Source organism: Schistocerca cancellata, chromosome 1 (genome assembly GCF_023864275.1).
Source record: "Schistocerca cancellata isolate TAMUIC-IGC-003103 chromosome 1, iqSchCanc2.1, whole genome shotgun sequence".
In the NCBI taxonomy this organism is placed as follows: domain Eukaryota; kingdom Metazoa; phylum Arthropoda; class Insecta; order Orthoptera; family Acrididae; genus Schistocerca; species Schistocerca cancellata.
This window is the reverse complement of record NC_064626.1, coordinates 561,882,876-561,910,378: the sequence shown is the minus strand read 5'-3', so window position 1 is coordinate 561,910,378 and position 27,503 is coordinate 561,882,876. Positions and strand designations below refer to the sequence as shown.

General features: G+C 44.0%; 1 protein-coding gene across 1 annotated transcript in view; it reads left to right on the top strand.

The window, feature by feature from the left end:
• Window positions 1-27,503, top strand: part of LOC126181183 (cytochrome P450 3A8-like) — a 292,903-nt gene that overhangs the window by 245,786 nt on the left and 19,614 nt on the right. The window contains exon 4 of the mRNA XM_049924751.1: window positions 8,945-9,041. Coding sequence (XP_049780708.1) covers window positions 8,945-9,041 — 97 coding nt within the window. The remainder of the gene's footprint in view (window positions 1-8,944; window positions 9,042-27,503) is intronic.

Here is a 27,503-nt window from a genome sequence, read left to right as displayed (position 1 = left end):
AGTCATTGTGAATAAATGTAATCAGTACCATGGAGCATTTAACATTATTCGCAATGTCTTATTTTGATAACGAACCATGGAGCATTTAATATTATTCGCAATGTCATATTTTGGACAACCTGAAGTTTGCTGAGATGTGTAGACGCTGCACGTTCCCATTTGGGGCAGGCGTAAAATAAGATTAGTTGTGTTATCGATTTATAAAGTAGGAGACTGTTTATCGTATTTAGAGACGATCTTCTGCTTATTAAAGGATATAAGGCAGCTAATACACTGCTTGTTTTGTTCACTGCCTCCGTTATATGTTTCTTAAAGGTACTGTTGCTACTTCTTCCACTCCCGAGAGCAAAAACTGCTCCTGTTTATATTCTGCTAACACGTGCGTCCTTCGGAACTCTACATCCCGGGTTTTCGGCAGTAAATGTTAGGGAAAAAAACTCAGATTAATACGCAACATGTACTATTTTCTCTGCAAATAACAACAACTCCATTGAAAAATAGTGAACATAGCGAACTGCTTGCACCGAAAACGTATAGCCGGCCACGGTGGCCGAGCGGTTCTAGACGCTTCAGTCCGGAACCGCGCGACTGATACGGTCGCAGGTTCGAATCCTACCTCGGGCATGGATGTGTGTGACGTCCTTAGGTTAGTTAGGTTTAAGTAGTTCTAAGTTCTAGGGGACTGATGACCTCAGATGTTAAGTCCCACAGTGCTCAGAGCCATTTTTTTGAAAACAGATATAAACCAAAAGTAACATTAAAGTGAAAACCCAAATTAACCCGCAACACTTTCAGTTTTGTTAGAGAGGAGTTGTCGCCTTTGATTGGAGTTTGAATGTTGCTAAAATGCATGACACGATTAAGGCCGCGTAAGGCATAGGCCTGTTCCGCGCAGTACAGGATGTTAAGTGTGTCCATGTCGGCTTGATCTTTTAAGAGTTCTGAGACTCAACTGTAAGCATAACACGCACTGATTCTGTAGTATACTTTTCTACAAATGCCTATAATCCGACACGAATAAACCTTGTTTTTAGTGCGATCTCAGTCATTCATTGAGCAGCACTTTGAAAATAATTTAACTTTGCTTTTAAGTAATATCTCGTAGATTGTCTTTGAAAATCTCGGTATGTAACGAGAGGATATTTTGCCAGGTGGAAAATCATTCGCAGATTCTTTTGGTATAGGCTGACAAGGGGTCCGCGCTTACATGTCATCACTGATTTCGTCCAAATGGTAAAGACTTGACCAGAAACGAAAGTGACAGAATTGGGAGCTCCAGCTGGCCGACCTATTACAAGAAATAGCATTTTTGGCGCAGGTCGGCCGAGGCATGAACTATTTTTGCTAGTGTAGTTTGTGGGCAGTGGTTGGCGCAGTGGAAAGAGTGCGGAATGGTAATCAGAAGGACGTGAGGTTGTGTCCCTCCGTGGAAAGTGCGTGATTGTGTCAAATACCTTCCCGAAGTGAAGAAACAAGGCATCAACCTGAGTGCCGGTGTCTACAGCGCTCTGGATGTCGTGCAGAAACAGAGCGAGTTGAGTTTCGCAAGAGCTCTGTTTGCGGAAGCCATGTTGATTTTTATACTGAATTTCGTTCTCCAGGAACATCATGATACGAGCGTTCCATAATAGTACAACTGATTGACGTCAGCGATTGAGGCCTATAACTGTGTGCATCTGTCCTCTTTACTAAGAGGCTGTGACGTGCGCTTGTTTCAAGTCGCCAGGTACTCTTCTTTGCTTTAGCGGCCTATGATAAACTGTTGCTAAAAGGGGAGCAAGCTCTATTGCATAATCACTATACAATTTTACACGTATCTCATCTGGTTCAAATGCTTTCCAGTACTAACCGAGTGTAGTTGCTGTTTTATTACACGATCAGTTATTCAATATCTGGCATTTCGGCGTTCGTGCTATGATCGAAAAGAAGGATCGTGGTAGATCTTCCGCGGTGAAACCGAATTCATTATTTCGGTCTTCTTCCTGTCCTTTTAGGTTTCGGTACTAGTAGGGCACTGAGTGACTGAATAGATGATATCGATCCGCTTACTGATTTTACGTAAGACCAAAACATCTTTCCCATCCCTTAAAACTTTGCTCGGAACATACAGCATACTGACCAATGCTTTTGAATTTTTTTCTGTTTGTGCTCCAAACCTTCGTCGTCAGAGCTGAAAATTTGATGTTGACTACTCAGAAATTTTTCAGGTTGTATCCTGTCAGTCTCGGTAAGCAAAAAATTCCCTACTTTTCATTAACACACATGTAGTCATGGATGCTGTCAGAGTGCTACGATAACTGATGCCCTCCTCTTCGGTAACTATTCCGAAAGTTCAGGTCTGCTTCTTGCTCGGACGTAAAAACCGTTGCTCTCACCAGATGGTTTTTTAAGTATTAGATCGAAGTAATTTTTGGACAAGACATTCAGAATAATGTCATCCGAATCCTTGTCTCTGGCATTCCTATTTCCTTATTCATTATCAAACCTACTCCTTATTGCTACTATTTGATTTTGTATTTATGACCCTGTGTTCACCTGACCAGAAGTTCTGTTCCTTCTGCTACAGAACTTCGCTAACTCTCACTATATCTAATTTCAATCCATCCATTTTCCTTTAATTTTCTAACCTACCTGCTCGATTAAGGGATCTAACATTCCATGCACCGACCAGTCGTATGTCAGTTTTCTGTGTCCTGATGACATTCTTCTGTGTAGTTCCTGCCTGAAGATCAGAACGGGGGACTAGTTTACCTCAGATGAGGACACCATCCTCATCTAACCATACAGTACCACACAGTACCAGCACAGCAAGACCGTTTTGGTTGATTTTACAAGGCCAAATCAGTCAAACACCCAGACTGTTGCCCCTGCAACTACTGAAAAGGCTGCTGCCCCTCTTCAGGAACCACATGCCTCTCAACATACACTCCTCCGTCGTGATTGCACCTGCAGTACGGCTGTCTGTATCGGTGAGGCACGCAAGCCAACCCACCTACGGTAAGGTCCATAGTTCATTTGGGGGGGGGGGGGGGAGCTGTCTGGCTACCTCTATAGCTGTTTATAATTGCGAAAGTGTTGTCGGTGCAGGACTGTTATCCACGAGCTGTTCTATGTCCCATAAATATTTGATGGTATTCACGTCGGGCGATCCGGGTGGCCAAATCGTTTGTTCGAACTATCCAGAATGTTCTTAAAACCAGTCGTGAACAAGTGTGGCCTGGTGACATGGGGAATTAGGCATTATCATCCACAAAAATTCCATCGTTGTTTGAGAACGTGAAGTATATGAATGGCTGCAAATAGTTCAGCTGGACCATTCCACGTAAACACAGCCCACACTATTATGGAGCCACCACCAGGTTTCACAATACCTCGTTGACAACTTGGGCCCATGGTTTCGTCGAGTCTGCGGCACACTCGAACCTTACCATTAGCTTTTACCAACTGAAATGGGACTGATCTGACCAGGCCACGGTTTTCCGTTCTACTGTCAAGTGATATGGTCACGAGCCTAGGAGAGGCGCTGCGGGCGATGTCGTGCTGTTAGCAAAGGCACTCACGTTTGTCGTCTGCTGCCATAGTCCATTTAATCTAAATTTACCCTCTACCCTAACGGATACGTTCATCGTACGTCCCAAATTGATTTCTGCGGTTGTTTCACGCAGTGTTGCTTGTCTGTTAGCACTGACAACTCTATGCAGACACCACTGCTCTTGGTCGTTAAATGAAGACTGTTGGCCATTGCGTTGTCCGTGATGAGAGGTAGTGCTGGAAATTCAGTATCTCGGCACACACTTTACTCTGTATAGCCGGCCGGGGTGGCCGAGCGGTTCTAGGCGCTACAGTCTGGAACCGCGCGACCGCTACGGTCGCAGGTTCGAATCCTGCCTCGGGTATGGAAGCGTGTGATGTCCTTAGGTTAGTTAGGTTTCAGTAATTCTAAGTTCTAGGTGACTGATGACCTCAAGCTCGGGATATTGAATTTCCTAACCGTTTCCGAAATGAAATGTCCCATACGTCTAGCTTCAACTACCATTCTGCGTTCAGTCTGTTAGTTCCCTTCGTGTGGCCATAATCACGTCGGAGACCTTTTCAAATGACTCACCTGAGTACAAATAACAGCTCTGTCAATGCACTGCCCATTTATACCTTGTGTACGCGATACTGCTGCCAACTGTATATCTATATATCGCTATCCCATGATTTTTGTCACCTCAGTGCAATAGCGTGACCAGGAGACTCATTCACGTAATTCTGCAAGTTGTATCCGAAGCACTCTGTCACTACAGCATCTGATGCAGGCGTCGTATAAAAGCACCCGATTGCCATGTTTGACCCACCTTTGATGCCGAACGCCAGTTTCCACTCATTCTAGTAAGTTGTGCGGCAGACAGTAATCAAACTAAAATCTGTGGCTGCACATTGACGACGCTGGGCAATGTTTGATGTGTTTTTGTGGGACATGAGTTTGTTTTATGTGATTTTTGTACGTTTCGAAAACATTTTATGCAGAAGAGTCTCACTCCCAACAAACGTTTTTCGCGTCTATTGTAACATCTAGGTTTTCTGTGTTACTTGTTTTCCATTGTCAAATGGTTCAAATGGCTCTGAGCACTATGGGACTCAACTTCTGAGGTCATCAGTCCCCTAGAACTTAGATCTACTTCAACTTAACTAACCTAAGGACATCACACACATCCATGCCCGAGGCAGGATTCGAACCTGCGATCGTAGCGGTCGCGCGGCTCCAGACTGTAGCGCCTAGAACCGCTCGGCCACTCCGGCCGGAATTTCCATTATCAGCGGCGCAGTTGTCGATAGTATTGTCAGTTTGGGTTTGACGTGGACTCTGGTAACCTCTCCCATCTTAGTAGCGTCAATCGTCAGCGCTCGTTCTCACGTTTCTGTGATGCAGGAATCTTCCGTCAGCTTGCAGCTAACCACCCGTAGAGTCATAGACCTCCTGTCATGTGGGAACGAACGAGTTGATGCCTCAACAGCACTGTCCTTCTCGCGACCTAGAATAAGACGTTACCTTTTGTGATCAAGGCGTCGTATCACAAGCTCTGTTAAAATGAGCTAGTACAGTAAAGTAGCAAAAAGGACAAGCTCTATGATGGAGGCATCTCACGGCTGGACAGCTAGTCTCTGCGATGTAAATTTTCCACGCTCAGGCCCACTTTACTTGCATAATATCAGTACTCCCACTGCTGAGGGAAAACCTTATGACCACAATTCACCGCGAGGTCACCTGGTGGTGTTGCGGCCACGTGATACGGTAAGGGAAGTATGTAAGTAGAACAAAGACGAATGGGGTATCATTTCAGCAACGGTGCGGAGCGCAAGCGGGAAAATCCGCTGACATAAGCGACTTTGACCAAGGGGGCATTCGGAAGCGGCGAAGCTGGTCGCCTATTCGCGTGCTTCCTGCCGTGAGCATCCGTGGAAAGTGGTTGAAGGACGGTGAAAATCATGAGTAGGTGACAAGGTGTTCGACGCGTACATCTCATCGCAGAACGCGTAGGTGGGAGGCTCACCCCCTCGCACACCAGGATAGGAGGCGGCCTGTGACGGATCTGACGGCAGTATAATACTAGTGCGGGCACGAGTGTTCGGGAGCACACCGTTCAGCGCGTAGTCTACGATTGCGGTGGGGATGGCATGTTCGAGATTGGATAGTCGATCAACGGAAAAGTGTCGTCTGTTCGGATGAATTGCGTTTCCTGTTCTATTTTTTTCTTTTAATTATTGGCTTTTGGATTTATGACCATACAGCCAACCATAGTTTATACATATCAGTAATAACTGTCAATTTTGACTATTGTCTGTATGTACATTTAAATCCATTTAGAACAAAAGACGTATAATTTTTCTAAAACCGGTATCTATACAATGAGGTGACAAGTCACTGGATAGATATATGCACATATACAGATGGCGGTAGTATCGCGTACACAACGTGTAAAAGGTCAATGCATTGACGGAGCAGTCATTTGTACTCAGCTCATTCATGTGAAAAGGTTTACAATGTGTTTATGGCCGCACGATGTGAATTAACAAACTCTGAACGAAGAATGATAGACCCATTTCGGAAATCGTTAAGGGATTCAATGTTCCGAGATCCACAGTGTACAGAGTACACGAGAATACCAAATTTCGGGCGCTACCTCTCACCACGGAGAACGCAATGGCCGACGGTCTTCACTTAACGACCGAGAGCAGTGGCGTTTGCGTAGAGTTGCCAGTGCTAACAGACAAGCAATACTGTGAAATAACCGCAGAAATCAATGTGAGACGTACGATGAAAGTTTCCGTTAGGGTAGAGCAGCGAAATTTAGCGTTAATGGCCTATGGCAAGAGACGACCAACGTAAGTGCCTTTGCAAACAGCACGACATTGGCCGCAGTGCCTCTCCTGGGCTCGTGACCATATCAGTTGACCCTAGAACGGAATACTGTGGCCTGGTCAGACCAGTCCCATTTCAGTTGTAAAAGCTAATGGTAGGGTTCGAGTGTGGCGCACACCCCACGAACCCAGGGACCCAATTTGTCAAGATACCACTGTGCAAACTGGTGTTGGCTCTATAATGGTATGGGCTGCGTTCGCAGAGAATGTACTGGATCCTCTAGTCCAAGTCGACCGACCATTGATTGGAAATAATTATGTTCGACGGTTTGAGACCATTTGCAGCCATTCATTCTCCCAAACGACGATGGAACTTTTCTGGATGACAGTGCATCATGTCACCGGGCCATATCTACTCCCTATTGGTTTGAAGAACATACTGGACAGTTCAAGCGAATGGTTTGGCCACCCAAATCGCCCGACAAGAATCCCGTGGAATATTTATGAGACATATTCGAGAGGTCAGTTCGCGCACAAAATCCTGCACCGGGAACACCTTCCGAACTATGGATGGTTATAGAAGCTATGTGGCTCAGTGTTTCAGCAGGGGACTTCCAATGACTTGTTCAGTCCATGCCACGTCGAGAGTTGCTGAAGGATGCCGGGTAAAAGAAGGTTCGATAAGATATTACGAAGTATCCCATGAAAAAGTTCAAATACACTTCATTTTTGTGTATCCGATTAGTCTTGCTGTTTATTGGGTAAATGGGATCCAACTCCAGGATACGCAATTCTTTGCTTCTGCTCTGCCCCCCTCGGAGTGGACGCTGCCACGTGTGGTATCGTGTTGCCAGTGTCTTCCTGTTCTCTGTCGTACACACAGATGCACAATTTTAGGTTGCTGGTTGCACGGGCAGTCATAATTCTTTGGAGCTGTGTATACGAGGTTATAGACACTAACGTCTGTCGTTTGAGTAGCAACGCAGTGCCGGCCTTTGTAACCCTCAGCTCTCAGTTGATTTAGTGTCCGATCTGTCCTCTTTCTTTCTTTTCGGGAATCACAATTTTATATGGTTCATGTCTTCTCCTCCTTCAGAAGTACAAAGTGCTGTCGATCAGCCCCTGACGATGTAAATCATTTTGAAAACGACCGTGATTGAATTTCACTCGTGGGGTGGTTGTATAAAATCGACTTGAGACCGAGTGCTTCATATACCTATGCGTTGACGGGATCACAGGATGTATCGCTCTACAATGTTTCCCTTTGTCTTTCGTTCGTTCGTCAGCTCGATTCCTCGTCCCACCTCAATCGCATCGTCCTTTTAAGTCCTCGTATGAAGTCTTTGTGCGGTACCCTGGACGACATAGTGTTCCTGAAACAGTGCCTTGTTTATCTGCGGATGCCCCTGTGACCTTTGATCCAGATTAATGCCAGGTCGATGGTAGCGTCCGGATACGCCGTCACCCAACACGCTAGTAATCAGATCGCCATAAGTTTTGACAGAAAGTCATCGAGTAGTGTTATAAGCTCTCTGCTGTTCCTTATCTATAGAAACGATTTAGGAGACAATCCGAGCAGACTTCGTAGTTTGTTTGCAGATGATGCTGTCGTTTATTGTCTAGTAAAGCCATCAGAAGATCAAAACCAATTGCAAAACGGTTCAGATAAGTATCTGTATGGTGCGAAAATTGACAACTGACCCCATGTTATGAAAAGTGAGGTCATGCACATGAGTTCTAAAAGGAATACGTTAAACTTCGGTTACACGATAAAGCAATCAAATCTAAAGGCCGTTAATTTAACCAAATATGTAGGAGTAACAATTACGAACAGCTAAAACTGGAAAGAATACATAGAAAATGTTTTGGGAAAGGTGAACTAAAGATTTCATGTTATTGGCAGAATACTTAAAAGATGTAACGGATCTACTGAAGAGACTGCCACAATTATGCTTGTCCGTCCTCTTTTGGAGATCTGCTGCGCGGTGTGGGATATTTACCAGATTGTATTAACGGAGTACATCGAGACTGTTCAGAGGAGGGCAGCACCTTCTGTACTATCGAGGAATGGGGGAGAGAGTGTCACAGACACGATACAGGATTTGGGGTGAAAATCATTAAAGCAAAAGTATTTTCGTTGCGGCGTAATCTTCTCACGAAATTTCAATCAAAACTTTCTCCTCTGAATACAAAAATATTTTGTTGACGACCATCTTCTTACAGAGAAGCGATCATCGTAATAAAATAAGGGAAATCAGAGCTCGCACAAAAGATACAGGTGTTCGAAAGTGGAATAATAGGGAATTTATTGTGAAGGTGGTTCGATGAACACTCTGCCAGGCATTTAAGTGTGATTTGCAGAGTAGGCATGTAGATGTAGACGACTGTATTCAAACTCAACAAAAACAAAAAAATCGAAATTTTACGCTCTGGGATCTCTCCTTAAATTTTATCAGCGAAGAATGTTTTGGCAGTTTTATTGACTTCTTTCTGTGTGATTGGAGTAATCTGATTGATCGAATATTTGTAATACTGTTTGTTGTGTTCTTTTTAACTGGTTTAATATTCAGCGTCGCTGTCGGTAATTTGCGTGTTACAGGACGTTCGACGGTCGCACGCCCAACCTGATCGTTGCGGACGCCGATCTGGCCAAAGCCGTTCTGGACAAGGAGCGAGACCATTTCCGCTCACGAAGGGTGAGTACTCAGCCCTCTTCCCCGGACACACTTATTTTTTTTAGCTGGTTCCTCTTTCAGCATAGAGATAGTGTGTGTGTGTGTGTGTGTGTGTGTGTGTGTGTGTGTGTGTGTGTGGGTGGGTGGGTGTGGGTGTGGGTGTTGGTGTGTGGGTGTGTGTGTGTGTGATTTTGCTTCCTTGGTTGCTATTCTCACATACCAAATACGTCTGTCTGTGGCAGTAACAGTACAGTTAATGCCCCCATCCACAATGCTAAAGTTAGAACACGTTTAAATAGTTACGTACAGTTGCACTTCAGGTGTTGGCGGCTCTTGCGCTGCGTGCTGCTGTTCGCAGTTCGTAAGTTATTTAATTTTCCGCTGCAGTGTACTGCCTGTTACAACACCCTCAGTGGCATTGTAGCGAGAAGGTTCAAATGGTTCTAATGGGTCTTAACTTCTGAGGTCATCAGTCCCCTAGAACTTAGAACTACTTAGACCTAACTAACCTAAGGACATCACACACATCCATGCCCGAGGCAGGATTCGAACCTGCGACCGTAGCGGTCGCGCGGTTCCAGACTGTAGCGCCTAGAACCGCTCGGCCACCCCGGCCGGCTGTAGCGAGAAGGAAGTAGTTCTCTGGGCGGTACCACTAACCTGATGTCTTGCTGCTTCGGCAAGTCCCTCGTCGCACAGTTGTAGCGCTCAGTCGCCAGGTTGCATGTAGGTGGTGATCCTGCTGAATTGGACTGTTTAGAGATGCTAGTTCTTAATTGTCAACAACGTTTGTACTATACTTGTTTTAATACAGAAATTGCTTTGTCACACACGTCGCAGAATCAGCATTTGCAATATGGGGGCTTTGGACTACGCCGTTATATTCGACCCTTTACACATATTAACACAGTTTTCTGACTTTTCATAATGATAGACACTGCCCACGACACGTGGCGTTCTGATAACTAATAACTTCACTTTCTATCTTGTTTAACCGCTGAAATATGCACTCGCGACCGTTCTTTTAGAGCCGCCCTGTTGCTAGGCGGATCTGACGTCATGTTTGCGGACATTGTGACGGAAGTTTGTCCCGTAACACTGTCTCAGATTGTAAGATCCTACTCCCGAATAGTCGGATCTTGTCCCTACTAAGGTTGCACAACATTGCCTCCTACGATTTCGTCTCTAATGCTCTTTGCTGACGCTTAATTGTTAAATGAACATGTAGTCTGGATGGTACTGAACAATCCCGATCTCATAAATATCCATAATACTTGGCTTAAACACGTGAAGGGAAGGCACATATACATTACACTGTCTCATCCGATTTGGAAAAAGAAACTTTATTCTTATCTGTGTAGTGGCCTGGAACAATGGTAGCATATACCTAGCAATTGTACCCTTTTTACTGCACTGGCGAAAATAGTGGAACATAACTGGACAATTCAGGACCTATACAGTTCCACCCTCTTTGTTTTCTTCCTGTCATTACACACTACACTTAGTAGGAACTATGGAAAAGAGAGACATACCCATAGTCTGTACGGCGAGAAAAGATACCAGACAGCGCGGCTGGTTCGCACGTCTTCCACTAACGCACAATTGTTAACAATTCTGTGGCAACGCCTCTGAAAGCTGGCAACAATGCTGTTGGTTGTCAGAGGTCTTCTTTCGCCGGCTGCTTCGCACGTCTTCTACTAACGCAACATTGTTAACATTTCTGTGGCAACGCCTCTAAAAGCTGGCAACAATGCTTGATTCATGACCACTCCACTACCGCTTACACCTCACGGAAATTTTTCAGAGTGGGACCAATTTGGACACATCTCCCTCTATGCAGTTCCAGATAGGATCGGTTGCATGTGACCCTGAACTAAATAAGAACTCTCATATCTGTGGGGTGTTCCTCAAACAGGTCTGACGCATTCCTGGAGTCATGATGTGGTAAATTGTCTTGCTCAAGGTGTAAGTCACATGTGTTTTGCTGCAAGTGAAAAAACGGTGGTCAGATAGGAGGTTTCTATTTCGTTCGCCCGTCGAAGACTATGGTAGGTGTATCAGTTCTCCAGTTAATGCCACGTAAACATCCTCCAAACTAGAATACTTACATCAACCGCTGGAAAGATGCTTGATTCGCTAGTTGGATGCGTCGCCTCATCTACATGTAGATGATGGCTCTGCAGTTCACACTTCAGTGTTTGTTAGAGAGGGTTTATAAAACATTTTTCAGACTATTTCTCGATCGTTTCACTCTCAAATAGCACGTGGGCAAAATAAGTGACTAAATCTGTCCGTGTGAGTTCTTGTTTCTCATATTTCGTGACGATTGTCATTTCTCCAAGTGTAGGTGTGACTAAATAAAATATTTTGGCTTTCGGTGGAGAAAGTTGGTGACTGAAATTTTGTGAAACGATCTCGCCGCAACGAATGACTGCCCTATCGAAACTCGCTTATCATATCCACGACAAACTCCGCGCCATTTTGCGACAGTAAAAAGCTAGCTGCCCTTCTTTGAATTATGTCATTGTGCTCCGTCAATTCTATCCGGTACGGAGCCCATACCGCGCACTACTCATGAAGAGACGGACAAATGTGGTAGAAGATCTGTTGGATCTAGTAAGTGATCCGTCAATAAAATGTTTTGATTCGCTTCTCCGCAATATTTTCGTTATGATGCCAATTTAAGTTGTTCATAATTGTAATCCCAAAACATTTCGGTGAACCGACAACTTTTAAATTTTTGTGTAAACAAAATGTAATGGAGAATCGACTCACATTTTTCACACCATGCAGATACGTTGTCTAAATGATTTTGTAATTAGTTTTGTTTTTCTGGTGAGTTTGTTAGACGGTAGACGACAGCGTCATCTGCAAACAATATAAGAGGGCTGTCTTGTCTCCTAAATCATTATGCAGATTAAGAACAGCATATGGCCTGTAACACTCCCTGTGGGAACCCCGGATATTAATTCTGTTTCACTCGTTCTTCCCGTCAGTTACTACGAACTGTCTTTTTTCTGAGAGAAAATCACGAATTCAGTCGCACAACTGCAATGATATTCCATAGGCGCACAATTTAATTAGAAGCCGCTTGTGAGGAATGGGTCAGGACTTCTGGAATCAGCTTTCTTCAAGTCAATCAAACAGTACAAACTTCTCTACCTCTTTGAATGTATCTCTCACCTATAATTCTCATCAGTCCATTTGCTTCTCTTGTGCCTTTCCCTCTTCTAAATCCATGCTGTTCCTCTGCGATACTTTTTTCCCGTCTTCCGGGAAGTCTTCCATTTATCACTCTTAATAAAACTTTTCGTTGAGATATAAAACTTATAGTGCTAAAATACTTACATTTCTTGGCATTACTTTTTTTTCTGTTGGTATCATTATTGCTGAGAGAAAGTCATCCGGCCATTCATCTTTTTCATATATTTTATTACATAGATATATTAACTCTTTCGCTCCACTATTCCAATTTATTCGCGTGTAATATGTAAAATATACAAGTAAAATGTTTATGGTGAAAATAAATTTGGTAATCATTGTTAAGTCTCTCAAAATCTCGAAAAAATAAATTAAGTACACAGCGTTCGCCTATGTGATATAATCCAACGGTAACTTTTTTAATATAAGACATTAGAGAATAAGCCAGTAAGCGAGTTATTCGTTTCGTGTGGCAGATTTTCATAGCAATAAAGACGGACATACTAGAATAACTAATGGCATTTGTTAAATTTCACGCTTTTCACAGTCATTTTTCTATTTTGATTAAGTTAGAGGTACTGGCTCTTTTTCCGTAATTAATAACAGAAAAGTGTGTCTTCAAGACTATGGCCGGTCTGAATATTGTCTCCAAGTTGAAGCTTGTCAGATGCCCGTTTCCCATTCCGATCAAGTTTCCTTGTCCTTTTTCTTTTGCACATATTTGACACGAGAGGCCGGTCGGTGTGGCCGTGCGGTTCTTGGCGCTTCAGTCTGGAACCGCGTGACCGCTACCGTCGCAGGCTAGAATCCTGCCTGGGGCATGGATGTGTGTGATGTCCTTAGGTTAGTTAGGTTTAAGTAGTTCTGAGTTCTAGGGGACTGATGACCTCAGATGTTAAGTCCCATGTGCTCAGAGCCATTTGAACCATTTTCATTTGATACGAGACTCTAAAATTCTACCGTAAAAAAATTTGAACCTTCTTAAAGTTATTTGACTTCTTTTTTGGGTACTGGAATAATTTAAATCTAATACTTAGTCCCATTTAAAAGTAGCGACATTTTTTGGGAATTTGATATTATTTGTTATCAGTGTTCTTGAAGAATTAAAAAAATTAAGTATGGCATAGAATGGAAAAAAATGCTTCCTTAACGATGTGAAGTGTCGTCTGGAATGACGCTTGGTTCGGATTCCACGTTACACTGTAGGTCTCCTTCCCGTGGCTGAGTAACTGGGGTATGTTAGGACACGCAATCCGCCGAAGTGGCATCCAATAAAAAAACGCGCAGTTGAGCTCCGCACAAACGAAACATCATCCTCATCCAACAGAAAGACTTTCTCTGAGTCGTTGAGGGACACGAAATGAATGTTACTGTGTCAGCATGCGCACTACTTGCTTACAGGCTGTGTACTAAGAAAGCTGTAAAACGTGTCTTCACGCGGAAAAAGCACTTTCCACGTCGCTTGTAAATTGCAATTAAGCCAAATAGCAAAGCCAATCGGAATTACTTTCTGCATGGTTCAATGCGGATCTCTAAATCACTTATTATAAGACTAAAATAAAACATAAATCGAACAGAAAAGAGTAAAAATAAATAATGAAGTGATAGATCAAACTTATGATTTGTTTTTTGAAGTTTAGATCAGTTGAAGACAACGGACGGATGGGGAGGCAAGAAATATATACATAAACGTACATACACCGCAAGCCAACACATGGTGTACAGCGCAGGGTACCTTCATCTACATCTATGAGTAATACCTCCAATTTTTTATCTGAAAACTCTTAAACTTTTTAAATGAAACAATCGTTATTAACATCCTACATCTTCGTTGTTCATGTCCACACATTTCTTCCTCGACATAGCCATCCTGGCGGCGAACACATTTCTTCCGAGGAGTGACCAGTTTGTTTATCGTCACTGTAGAATGTTAGACTTGTTGACGGAGCCAAAACCTCAGATATGCTTGCACCGCTTCGTCACTACCAATTTTTAAGTTTCATCTAAGATGCTCTTTAAATCTTGGAAACGGTTGAAAGTCAGACCATGTCAAGTCGGGACCGTACGGAGGATGATCGATGACAGTGAAGCCAAGGCGTCCGTGTGTGGTATGGCACTGTCATGCTGAAGGAGAGGATGCTCCATGAGTGGAGGGACTCTCCGAGTTCAACCTCGATTACAGCGCGCTGTCTCTCACGCTCCGACATAGTTACGTTACACAGCGCCATGCTACGGCCAGAGCCGTCTAGCGGCACGGAGCTGCAAATACGTAGACATGAATAAAGATGCAGGACGTTAATGACGTTTGTATTATTTAAAAATCTTCGAGAATTTTCACATAAAAATTTTGGAGGCATTACTTTTCAGCATGCTCTCGTACGTACATACTCCACAAGACACCGTGTGGTGTACCTTGCACCTCTACTAGTCACAAGCGTTCCTGTTCTGTTGGCAAATGCAGCAGGGGAAAAGGACTGTTTGTATGCATCCGTGCAAGTCCTAATTCCTCTTATCGTAAAGTTGACATCCTTTAGAGAAGTACAGGATGAGCACAAAGTCTTGCCCTGATTATAACAATTTATTACAGAATAACCGTTCGACATAATAAGTTACATTTGATGTCGTTACACAGGTTAGTGTAACTAGTTTTTTTAAGACAACTTACGTTAGTAAACCTCAATGTGTGCTCCGTTGGTAGCTCGGAGAACGTCGAGGTGGTATTCCAGTTCCTGCCAGGTGTTTGGTAACATGTGTTCTGTCACAGTGTAAGACGTCTTGGTCTCCTGACCTTCATTGCTTACATATTCCTCCCTCACAATCATATTCCGCACATCGAGACGCTTCATTCGAACCCAAACTCGATAAGATAAAGTCGATGTTGTATGAATTCATGTTAACGATATGCAAATAACTAATAAATCGCAAGTGCGTACCGTGGTTGAAATACTCGAGGCTGGCGTACACGCATACATTCCAGACACGACGGTCACAGGAGCTTTTAGTTCGAGAGAGGCAACCGCACGCCAGGAGGCCGGTCCCAACCCTTCTACGTCGGTCGGTGGCCGCCCGTGGAGCGGACAGCGTTCGCCCGAGGGAAAGGAGGAATGACCCCGTGTTCGGCTTAAAAGCAAATTCCGCTACATTGGGTGGGAGTGGCCAGCCTACGCATTCTTTATACATAGCACGCAGTTTCAGAGATTTTCATAGGGAGACAGCAAACGCCAAACGCCGATACTACAGATTTCCGGTTTGGTCGCCTTAAACGAAACGTCATTCTCCCGTTTTAAAGAGCAATGCTAATTGGCAGACGATATTTCTGACGCCTTGAGCTGAAGGAGTAATGGAAGAGACCGAAAGATATACCCCTTCACGTCTGGCGTGGAGAGGGGCCGTTCCGTTGTCGCTCTTGGAGCGAGGAACAAGTCTCTCCTCAGTACTTCACTGGGGGAGCACCTCTGTCGAGAGCGAATCGAAGCGCGACTCTATATTGAGTCCTCGCGATTAAGCGTTGTTCACTGTGTTGGCCGACACATTTATTGTGCGGTGTGAACGGACAGAGTTATAGTTAAACGCCTGCAAGCGAATTTTTGAGCGGCATCGCAGTGGAATGGTTATCTGACCGGTGTACCACGCCAATAGTTAGACCAGGGGCGAATAGGAATCCTTGACTTCACCAAGGCGTAGGGAGAGTTTGATTGGCGAAGGTCAATCCAGATAGAACGAGTGTTATCTTATTTGTCAGCAGCGAGCGGCGCAGACAGCAGTCATCGCAGCTTACGGTATTGTGCGCTACAGCTATTGCGAGCCCCATATTTCCTCCACAACAGTACCCTTCACTGCATTTCACACGCGACAGCCTCGACCGTACCTAGCAACATTCTAACGGATAATTATTCAAGTTGAGGAGGCGCGGCTCTCAGCCATTCTGCCAGGTTAATAACAATCTTAAACTTTGTATAGATTTCGTTAGCGAATCCTACCCTTGAGAGGTAACTTCACATTCCGAAAAGATCCAGGATATAACTTGTTCAATTCATAACTAAAAGTGCCATTGTGATTTCTCAGAATTTTTTGCAAAATAAATAATAATTTTCGTTAGTTTCATGTTTTTCTTTCACTAACTAGCACTACTTCCAGTACCCAAGTATCCCACTAGTTACGTAAGAAATTTTGTGAATTTTTGTGTCATTTCCTTACAGTGGACGACTCCAGAAGATATTTATTGCTGAAAGTTTTTCAGAAATTTCTCTTTAGAACGTTAGGAGCGTCTGTCTGACATCTGTAGTAGTGTGGGGGCTGGAAATTGCATCTTGCAGGAGCCACAGGGTAAAGGGTACATCTCAGATTAATCCGTTGCGCAGAATAACAGAATAGCAGATCAACCCCACGCTCACAACAGTACCCACAGCTGCTTGTATCCTAGCCTTCAGTTCGTTGACGTCAGCAACTGGTGTGACGAATACTGTGTACTTCATATAGCCCCAGAAAAAAAGTCAAGGGGCCTAATGTCTGGAGAGCGGGGTGGCCAGGGTGTTGGACCGTTCCTTCCAATCCACCGATCCGGACATTACTCCCCTCTCCAGACATTACGCCCCTTGACTTTTTTTTCTGGGGCTATATCAAGGACAGAGTCTTCGTCACACCAGTTGCTGACGTCGACGAACTGAAGGCTAGGATACAAACAGCTGTGGGTACTGTGACAGAACACATGTTACGAAACACCTGGCGGGAACTGGAATACCACCTCGACGTTCTCCGAGCTACCAACTGAGCGCACACTGAGGTTTACTAACGTAAGTGGTCTTAAAGAAATCTGGTAACACTAACCTATGTAACGGCATCAAATGTAACTTATTATGTCAAACGGTTATTCTGAAATAAATGGCTATAATAAGGGAAGACTTTGTGCTCACCCTGTATGTTGGCAGCAGTAGAATTTCTCTGCAGTCGGCTGCTTCGATGACAGTCGAGCAGCACTCGAAGAATGAGTCGCAGAAGTGTTCTATATGCGGTTTCCTTTATATATGAGGTACATTTTCCTAAAATTCTCCCAATAAACCAAAGTCGAACATTCGCCTTCCCTACTGCCGCACTTACTCGTTCGCCCCATTTCATATCGCTTTGCAGCGCTATGCCTAGATATTTAATCGACGTAACTGTATCAAGCAGCACACCACTACGACTAATACTGCTTCCGAACGTAACAGGATCGTCTTTCCTTCCAGTCTACAGTAACTTATTATTTTTTGGATCTAGAACAAAATGCTATAATCAAACTAACTAGAAATTTTGTGTAAGTCATCTCAACGATGATACTTTCCCGAAAACTACGGCGTCGTCAGCAAACTGTCGCAGACTGCCGCTCACCCAATCCGTTAGATCATTTACCTATTCAGAAAACAACAGCTGCCTATCCCATTTCCCTGTGACATCCTGACAATACCCTTGTCTCTGATGAACACTTACCATCCGGGACAACGTACTAAGTTCTGTTATTTAAGAGGTCTCCGAGCCACGCACATATCTGGGAACATATTCCATATGCTCAGACCTATGTTATCTGTCTGCAGTTCTGGAAATCTGGGAATGTGGAATCTACCTTTTGCCCTTCACCAATAGTTCGCAGTACATCGTGTGAGAAAAGGGCAAGCTGAGTTTCGCACGAATCCGTGCTCATTTCTGGGCAGAAGCTTTTCTCTCTTAAAGAAAGTTGTAGCAGCCATGTTAAACGTATTGGTCCGTAAACAGGAGTAAACACGTTTTGGAGTTCTTCAGTCTTAGTAAATACTTTTTTTCAAAATTAAGGTTCCGTTACACCTGTTTAGACTTACGGAAGTGGGGCATGGGCGTGTAATGAGAAAACAAAACAAAAACTCACGGCTAGTGCGCAAGGAATGCAGAGATGGATGTAGGAAATTGCTGAGAGAGAGGCAGGAGAAGAAAGAAGAAGAGCAGACTGGAGGGGAAGATATGAGAAATGGAGAGGGGCAGTTCGCACGGAGACGGCTCTCGGAAATTCCTTGCTGGACCCACAAATGAGAAAAGACGGAGGCGGCGACCTAAAGTAAGGTGAGCAAGTGCCACAAATTTGCAGAGGCGGCATGGGTGCGTTTCGTTGAAGACCGTTATCCGTGGAACAATGTAAAGGAGGCTTTTATTCAGCAGTTGGATCTTATGTGGCTGATGTTACAAATCATTGCACGGATGCTAACAGTCAGTGTCATAGAATTACTATTTAGAGCGCAGTGAAGGTCGATCAAAATGCTTCGAGAACAGAAATATGTCTTTTTCTCTCTCCCTAATCGTCTAACATCAGCAAAAATCACCTCACGGTTTGGCCCTCTTGGCATAGTCAAAAACAACGATAAGCCAAAATACCTTGGTGTCACATTACACAGAACACTGACATAACATAATCACCTAACAAACACAAGTGAACCTGGTGATGAAGCTGGCAGATAGTAAATGGGTAGCAAATACATCAGTTCTCCGTAGACCATACCTTGCGTTGTTATGTACGGCAGCAGAATATTGCCCGTGTGAAGAAATCTACGTTCGCTTGATGTAGCTATGAGAACCAGTCAGATCTACACCTACACGCTGGCTGCCAGTGCTGTGGAACATCCGTCCAGCTCACCTTCGTCGAAAGGCGGCTCTCTACAACGTTTGCCAGTAAGTTTGTAAAAATTAATCGGTCCCTCTTCCGAGGTTTACTCTCGCTCTTCAGTAAACACCTCAAATCTAGAAGACCAGCATACGAAAACAGAGTCCAGTGCTCTTCACTACGCTCAACAGGGACGCTAAATGGAAACGTGAGTGACAAGCCATGAACTTACTGACAACGCAACTGTTATTATAAAGTTCCAGGCTTTCATCATCCTAGGGAGGTGTGTGTACAGCTTATCAGATACCGGACTAGAGAAGGTATGTGCAGAGGTAACATGCACAAGTGGGTGTTTCGCACCGACAGTACCTGTGACTGTGGCGATATTCAGACAATGACCTACATTATAAATGGTTCTCAAACAGAAGTCCACGTGGTGGTATCAAGGGTCTATATGAAGCATCCGACGGGACGTTCGACTCGACTGAGTTTTTTGACATTCGTGAGTAGTCTGTGACGTTAAATGTTTATATAGTGTATTTTTTGTTTAGATGTGTACTGAGTTCGCTGTTGTAATTATGTATACGATCACAATAATAATAGCCACCCACACGCGCGAGAGCCCGCGCGCTCACACACACACACACACACACACACACACACACACACATACACACAAAATTCTCCATACAATGCAAAGTAAACTCGTATTAATCAGCGTACGCGACTTGTAGAAATGTGACGAATAAAACACACGATACTCTAGTGACCATTGGCATTAAGAACATGGCTCATACGATCTGTTACTGACTAATTATAGCTTCTTAGCACAGGCTGGAAGTAAACGTTTACAGTGTCCGACGATAAACAGCGCTGCGATTCAGAAATAGAAGCATCCTGTAGCGAAGGCTGCAGCGTCTCGTAGCAGCAAGCACCACACTTCTCTCGCCGTATTGCCAGGACGTTTAACCAGAAAAAAGCGTTGTAAATTACACAGTGTTGGTTGATCGATTGGCTAAGGCTAAGTCACCAAACTAGTAGGTTGTCAGTCCCCCACTGCCGAACGAAGTCCATGAAGAAAAGTGTTTGTATCACGTAGGGAGAACATACGGACGGAGATGTCAGCAACATTTTCAATGCTATGAAGTAAAAGCAGCTGCAGGAAATTTATGCGGAAGATCAATTCGAGGTAGGTCAGCGACAGATGTGGTCACCTGGGCGCTCATCAACATCGCCGTTCAATATTCAGCAGCGATGTTGAGAGACAAAACGCCTCGCAATGGTCGCCTGCTGCTGGCAAGAGCAGTCGTTGACCTCTAGCTACAAATTACACTCCTGGAAATGGAAAAAAGAACACATTGACACCGGTGTGTCAGACCCACCATACTTGCTCCGGACACTGCGAGAGGGCTGTACAAGCAATGATCACACGCACGGCACAGCGGACACACCAGGAACCGCGGTGTTGGCCGTCGAATGGCGCTAGCTGCGCAGCATTTGTGCACCGCCGCCGTCAGTTTCAGCCAGTTTGCCGTGGCATACGGAGCTCCATCGCAGTCTTTAACACTGGTAGCATGCCGCGACAGCGTGGACGTGAACCGTATGTGCAGTTGACGGACTTTGAGCGAGGGCGTATAGTGGGCATGCGGGAGGCCGGGTGGACGTACCGCCGAATTGCTCAACACGTGGGGCGTGAGGTCTCCACAGTACATCGATGTTGTCGCCAGTGGTCGGCGGAAGGTGCACGTGCCCGTCGACCTGGGACCGGACCGCAGCGACGCACGGATGCACGCCAAGACCGTAGGATCCTACGCAGTGCCGTAGGGGACCGCACCGCCACTTTCCAGCAAATTAGGGACACTGTTGCTCCTGGGGTGTCGGCGAGGACCATTCGCAACCGTCTCCATGAAGCTGGGCTACGGTCCTGCACACCGTTAGGCCGTCTTCCGCTCACGCCCCAACATCGTGCAGCCCGCCTCCAGTGGTGTCGCGACAGGCGTGAATGGAGGGACGAATGGAGACGTGTCGTCTTCAGCGATGAGAGTCGCTTCTGCCTTGGTGCCAATGATGGTCGTATGCGTGTTTGGCGCCGTGCAGGTGAGCGCCACAATCAGGACTGCATACGACCGAGGCACACAGGGCCAACACCCGGCATCATGGTGTGGGGAGCGATCTCCTACACTGGCCGTACACCACTGGTGATCGTCGAGGGGACACTGAATAGTGCACGGTACATCCAAACCGTCATCGAACCCATCGTTCTACCATTCCTAGACCGGCAAGGGAACTTGCTGTTCCAACAGGACAATGCACGTCCGCATGTATCCCGTGCCACCCAACGTGCTCTAGAAGGTGTAAGTCAACTACCCTGGCCAGCAAGATCTCCGGATCTGTCCCCCATTGAGCATGTTTGGGACTGGATGAAGCGTCGTCTCACGCGGTCTGCACGTCCAGCACGAACGCTGGTCCAACTGAGGCGCCAGGTGGAAATGGCATGGCAAGCCGTTCCACAGGACTACATCCAGCATCTCTACGATCGTCTCCATGGGAGAATAGCAGCCTGCATTGCTGCGAAAGGTGGATATACACTGTACTAGTGCCGACATTGTGCATGCTCTGTTGCCTGTGTCTATGTGCCTGTGGTTCTGTCAGTGTGATCATGTGATGTATCTGACCCCAGGAATGTGTCAATAAAGTTTCCCCTTCCTGGGACAATGAATTCACGGTGTTCTTATTTCAATTTCCAGGAGTGTATATCTCGTAAGTCCCCCGAGGAGAATGCCACGGAACTATTTGCTGCCTTTTTGGAGGCAACTCACAGGGCTGTGGCAACCCAAATAGTACGCAATTCTCTGCCCGATGAATTTGGCGTCTAGGCAGCCACCGCCAGCACTCCAATATGGCGATATGCAAAGGTGGTCACACTATTCCTTTTTATTTATACTTTTCGTGGGTCGTCTTATTCCTTGGATTCTTTCTTTACTTCGTTTGTCTCATGTAAAATTAAATGACTGAAGCACCGTGTAGTTTCTGACTTGGGTCCAGAAATACTATAATAAGTTGCTAGTTCATCAGTCCTCTGCGAATAAGATTCTGGGAATATAAAATACATTTTAATTGGTAACACAAAGAAAACATGACTGACTTTTCAAATTACCTCGTTGTTTTATTGTCTTTTGAGCGCAGATTTATTCCGAGTACGCAGGTGCAGTAATAAAAGTTGCATTCTGTTCTCTAATAATAACGTTGAAGCACCGGTACGCCTCATAAAAATGTTAGTTACGCCGCACATAATAGCGGAGATCAGATAATGGCGCACCTGTTAACAAAAAGCACCTTCTTGCTTTTAATGACGAACTAGAACTAACTTCACTGGCATAGTCTCCGTGTGGTCTCTGTCTCCGAAAGGAGGGAGACAAAAGTATGCGTAGAGAGTAATGCGAGTCTTTTCCCTGCTTTATCGTAGCTGGTAGAATACATTTAATTTTTAGATATCGATACGACTTATTGCTACGTTGAAGGCAGAGAAAAACAACAGAGATCTATCAGGTAGGCAAACAACCGTCTGGAATGGATCCATGAGCGTCGACAGAAATTTTTACAAAAGAGGGATATTCTAAATTACCGCTTTCTTATGTAGCTAATTTGAATAGGTTGAAGGATGCGGCCTGCCCCAAGAACTAATATTGACAAGATGTATTCAAAACTTATTCTATCTCTAACGATTGATAGTTACCGTACCTATTAGTACCTGTAAGGTAGATTACTTTCATACCTAAGCAGTAAGCGTACTTCAGTGGTACATGCAAAAGAGATCTTTTATATTAGTTGTATGGATATGGGTGCCACCTTTTTGATTTCCACAGTCTTAAAAGTTAAATTCTCTTACTATCACATTCAAGGCAACCAACGAGTTAACAATGTAGGTAGACAATATAGTAAAAAAATTGTTCGTATTCCAGTAATGTTAGGGTGGATCAAAATTAAACCTATGAAATTTAAAGAAGTCAGAACGATTGAGAAAATCCTCTTGAATATTAAAAAACATTAATGTTCCTGGAAGCGGACAAACAGGGTATACTCTTTAAAGAACACTTATTCAACTCCGGTGACACTTTGTCTACATGTTTTGGACTTGATATGAGTAAGTGTAGCTTAGGACCAGTACATGACAAGAAGAATGCGGGAAATCTCCCAAAACCACTCTCATATTGGGCTTTTCTTGTCTCTTCAGTTTGTCACTTTATTAGGCAGTCATGCCGTTTGCACAGCATAGGGTTTAAGAAGGCCCCAGTTTCATACTTTCTTTTCATTTCCCATAGGAAGCCACGGACAAAGGATGGAGGACACTACAACGGCACAAAATCGCCGCCACATCAAGCAATCTACATAACTTTCCATGATTAGTGTGACAACTAAAAAAAGTCAAGATATACATAATGATTGAGCTGTCCCTACCGGTGTAGTTTTATGCAACCTACACTACATCTGTATCAGGAACGGTATCCAGACAGGTCACAGCCACTTAATCGATATCCAATGGACGTCCCCTCTCAGATCTCTGGGCGATTGTTAGCAAGCAGAGTCATACTGTAAAAAATACAAGTGAGGATTGGTCGTGAGTTACAAAACATTTTTGGAGCAAGATATACCATGTTTCTATCATACTTATCCAAGCGTCTTTTTGTGTAATTAGGGGTGTAATCATACAGGTTTCTGAGATCTCTCTACGTTTATTCCATTTATAGTACTCGATTTTCGTAAACGGTTCAGAAACGTTGCCCTATAAAGTGGGTTTCACCATCTGATACAACGAAATTGACAGATATCAAAGTGGAAAGTGTGGAAGTAAAAACTTTCCAGCACATAACCCAATGACAAGACCAATATAGTGTGCTTCAGCTGCCCCTACCGCCGTCTTTTTTGACAGAATGGTGTCGTTGGCCAGTTCATTCTGGAGATGTCAAAATGACTTAGAACATCTGGTTAAGTGTATAAAGACATCTTGGACTTCGTGTACAAATTTTGTTTATAACACAAAAAAGCGGTGAATAATATATTAATCTTTTCATTTGGTTACATACTGGAAGCTTGTTACTTCCATGCTTCACATCTTGATATCTCCTGTTAATTTTGTTGTTTCCAGTGGTGAAACATACTTTATAAGGCAACGTTTCTGAGCCGTTTACCAAAGATTTAGTACTATAAACTAAATAAACTACAGGGGCATCCAAAACCTGTATAACTAAACCACTAGTTACACGAAGAAAAGTTGGAGAGAGTTCGTAAGAACGGTAGAAGTAAGATATATCTTGGTCCAAAAATTCTTTTTAACTCATGGCCAATCCTTAAACGTAGCGTTTACAATATGATTCTGTTTGCTAAGAGCCGCCAAAACTCTGGGAGGGAATGTGTATCATACATCGATTACGTGGCTGTCACCTGTCTGGAGCCGGCCCCTGTGACCGAGCGGTTCTAGGCGCTTCAGTCTGGAACCGCGCGACCGCTACAGTCGTAGGTTCGAATCCTGCCTCGGACATGGATGTGTGTGATGTCCTTAGGTTAGTTAGGTTTAAGTAGTTCTAAGTCTAGGGGACTGATGACATGAGATGTTAAGTCCCATAGTGCTCAGAGCCATTTTTGAACCTGTCTGGATATGGTTCCTAATTCTTACATAGTGCAGGTTGCATAAAACGACATCGGTAGGGGCAGCTGACCGCTAATGTCACAAGATTTCCCGCCGCTTTCTACTATGTTAAATCTGCAATTTACTAGAGTTGCAGACAACCATTACTAGAAATTTCTATGAACTCTATTGTGCATAAAAAAATCTATGTCTTCCTTACTGATGACCATGAATGGAACCACGATAATTGCAGTAAGGTCCTCTTCACCGACGCGAGGAGGATTTATCTGGCATTTGATCGTTATAGAAGAGTTTGGAGGCAGCTAGATACCAGATGCAGGTCTGAACCATACAAGGGAGATGGGCTAATTGTGTTTGGAGACCATATCGTGCACGATGTCGGACGTCCCCCATCGCAACCGAGGGTAATTTGAGGGTAGTGCTGTATCAGAACAGGATCCTCCATTCTATTGTTTAGTCGTACAGTCAGCATTTCGATTAGCATTTCATCTTCACGATAACGCACGGGCACATCACAATCACCTTGTGAACATCTTCGTCCAAGAGGCAGGAACCAACAGAATGGAGTGGCCTGCAGTGTCTGAAGCCAATGACTCAGACATGATGCCACATGGGGTGTAGGAAGCATCTTTAATATTCTGAAGATGAGTTTACTTGAAACGCGTAAATGAAATTGAATTTCTGAACTTCAAGTGACTAAAAGTCGTTCTCTCCGTTTACAGCAGTGTTTAAATTTTATAATTTTGTAAAATGGTCTCACGCCTCTTACGTGATGATATGTCATACATATACTGATATGAAACCGATTGAGAATACGTGGGACCAGTTGGTATTTGCCGTGCATATTCGAAGGAACTTTGCTCACACACTGGATCACCTCGGGAGACCTATCACCGAAAATTCGGACAGCTTGAGCAGCGAAGTCTTGCAATTTGGAGACCGAACACTAAGAAGACTGTCGGATCTAGAAAACCAGCCATTTATGTCATTATGTGAAGAATTACTGACACATATGTAATTGATATATCTTCAAGAGTAATACGTACTAAATTAAGACCAGGCTTCAAGATTTGCTCTCCAAGTTCTATAGGAGTTAAGCATGTTACAGCGCACGAGTTGCCTCAGCACGCTATTGAATGCTACCCAAAAGCGGATTTTGATTATGCCATTGTGTAAACATGTCCACTTGCGAATGTACTGCCTTTAGTTTAATTATTATTTTGTTTTTAATTCACAGTAAAGTTTAAAAGAACTCCATAAGGGCTGTTCTCTGTAAATATGTAAAACAACAACAACAACAGTTCATTTATAATATTGATCGGCAACTCTTTTCTGCCCACATAGGCCTACTCTAACGTAATGTTGATCAGCAAGTTTGTTTCTTGATATGGGTTTCGTAGGTATGAACAGTCGAAGTCGGTATAGTTTTCGCCCGCATCTCGTGGTCGTGCGGTAGCGTTCTCGCTTCCCACGCCCGGGTTCCCGGGTTCGATTCCCGGCGGGGTCAGGGATTTTTCTCTGCCTCGTGATGGCTGGGTGTTGTGTTCTGTCCTTAGGTTAGTTAGCTTTAAGTAGTTCTAAGTTTTAGGGGACTGATGACTATAGATGTTAAGTCCCATAGTGCGGAAGTTGGCGGTCATGAGTGCATAAGATGTACTTCCTTGTATGTATGAATGGTGTGTGTGTCTCTTTTGCTGATGAAGGCTACGGAGGTAAGAAGCTTTGAGAGTCTTTCAGTTTTGCCTGTCTAACGTCTCTTCTTTACGGTAAGTAGCTATCTATGTTTTCCTGCATTGTTAAAGTAAACAATGGTATGGTTTTGGGTACCATCATCGCCAAAAACACTTTAGTTAGTTTTCGAAGGTGGTGAATTGTGTGCCGAGATCAGTGAATTTAGTGTCAAAATGGTATCGTACAGGTACTGTAAATTTATTCTTCTACTCGCAATGGCGGATGAGTAGCAGCAAAAACATATTACTGTTTTGTTTAAAATGAAGATGGGTGTATTTGAAGTAGCTCATGAGAAATCTGTGAATACCTTGGAATTGCCAACTCCCTGCAGTCGACGATACCGGTAATTAAAAACAGGTATAAAATCACGGCAATGTTTGAGGAAGTGTGTTCGAACCTGAGATAAAAAAATAACAGCTAAGCACGAATTAATTTTTTCCCAGACAAGGTAGGTCTCAGCTGGCTTTGTTATTATATGGCACTTCAAGCTGGGAAGAGCTGAAGAACTTGCAGCAGAAATTGTGCAAATAAACGGCAGGTACAACGTTTCAAAGAAAGGAAAAAAAGAAACAGCGTAGTGTTAAAAATGTTCGCCGTGAAGCAAACCAAATTTTGCCGAATGTAAGTATATACTGATTGCAATCTACGTTGTCTTCTGTACTTGAAAAATACGACGCGAAAGATTTTATAAACGCCAGTGGAATTGGTTTATTTTAAAAAAGCAATGCATTTGCTAGGACGTGCAGATGGTGGCAGTACTTCGCTCTTTTTACCGTTCGTTCACGTATGGAGCGAAAGAAGAACGATTACTCAAATGTCTTCGTGCGCACTAAATTAGTCTGTTACCACAAAATTACTGAACCCGAGAGAGTGGGCGCTACGAACGGCTTATCGTGAATTTTTGTCATATTTCACCGGACACACTGTACCACTTAATTCCATACGAACAGCTGTCTTGAAATAATTCACAACGCGATGCGCTTTCCTGAATCATCACTTACTTGTCTATTGTAACGTGTTTTTGATAACGACCACGGGAGGTCAAGCGCAATGACATCATGGCAGGGTAGTAATCTTGCCTTTGTGGTCCCTACCGAATGATACCGAGGGAGCTGTACATTCCTTGATTCATCACTTAAAGCTGACACAAAACTTTGTAGATAGATTGGATAGTTGGCGTTTATCTTAAACTGCTTGCGAGTCCAGTTACTGTAGCATTTCTGTGATGCTCACCCACGAGTCAAAGAAACCTATGACTATTTTCGTCACCCTTCTTTGTACACATCCTATATCCCCTGTC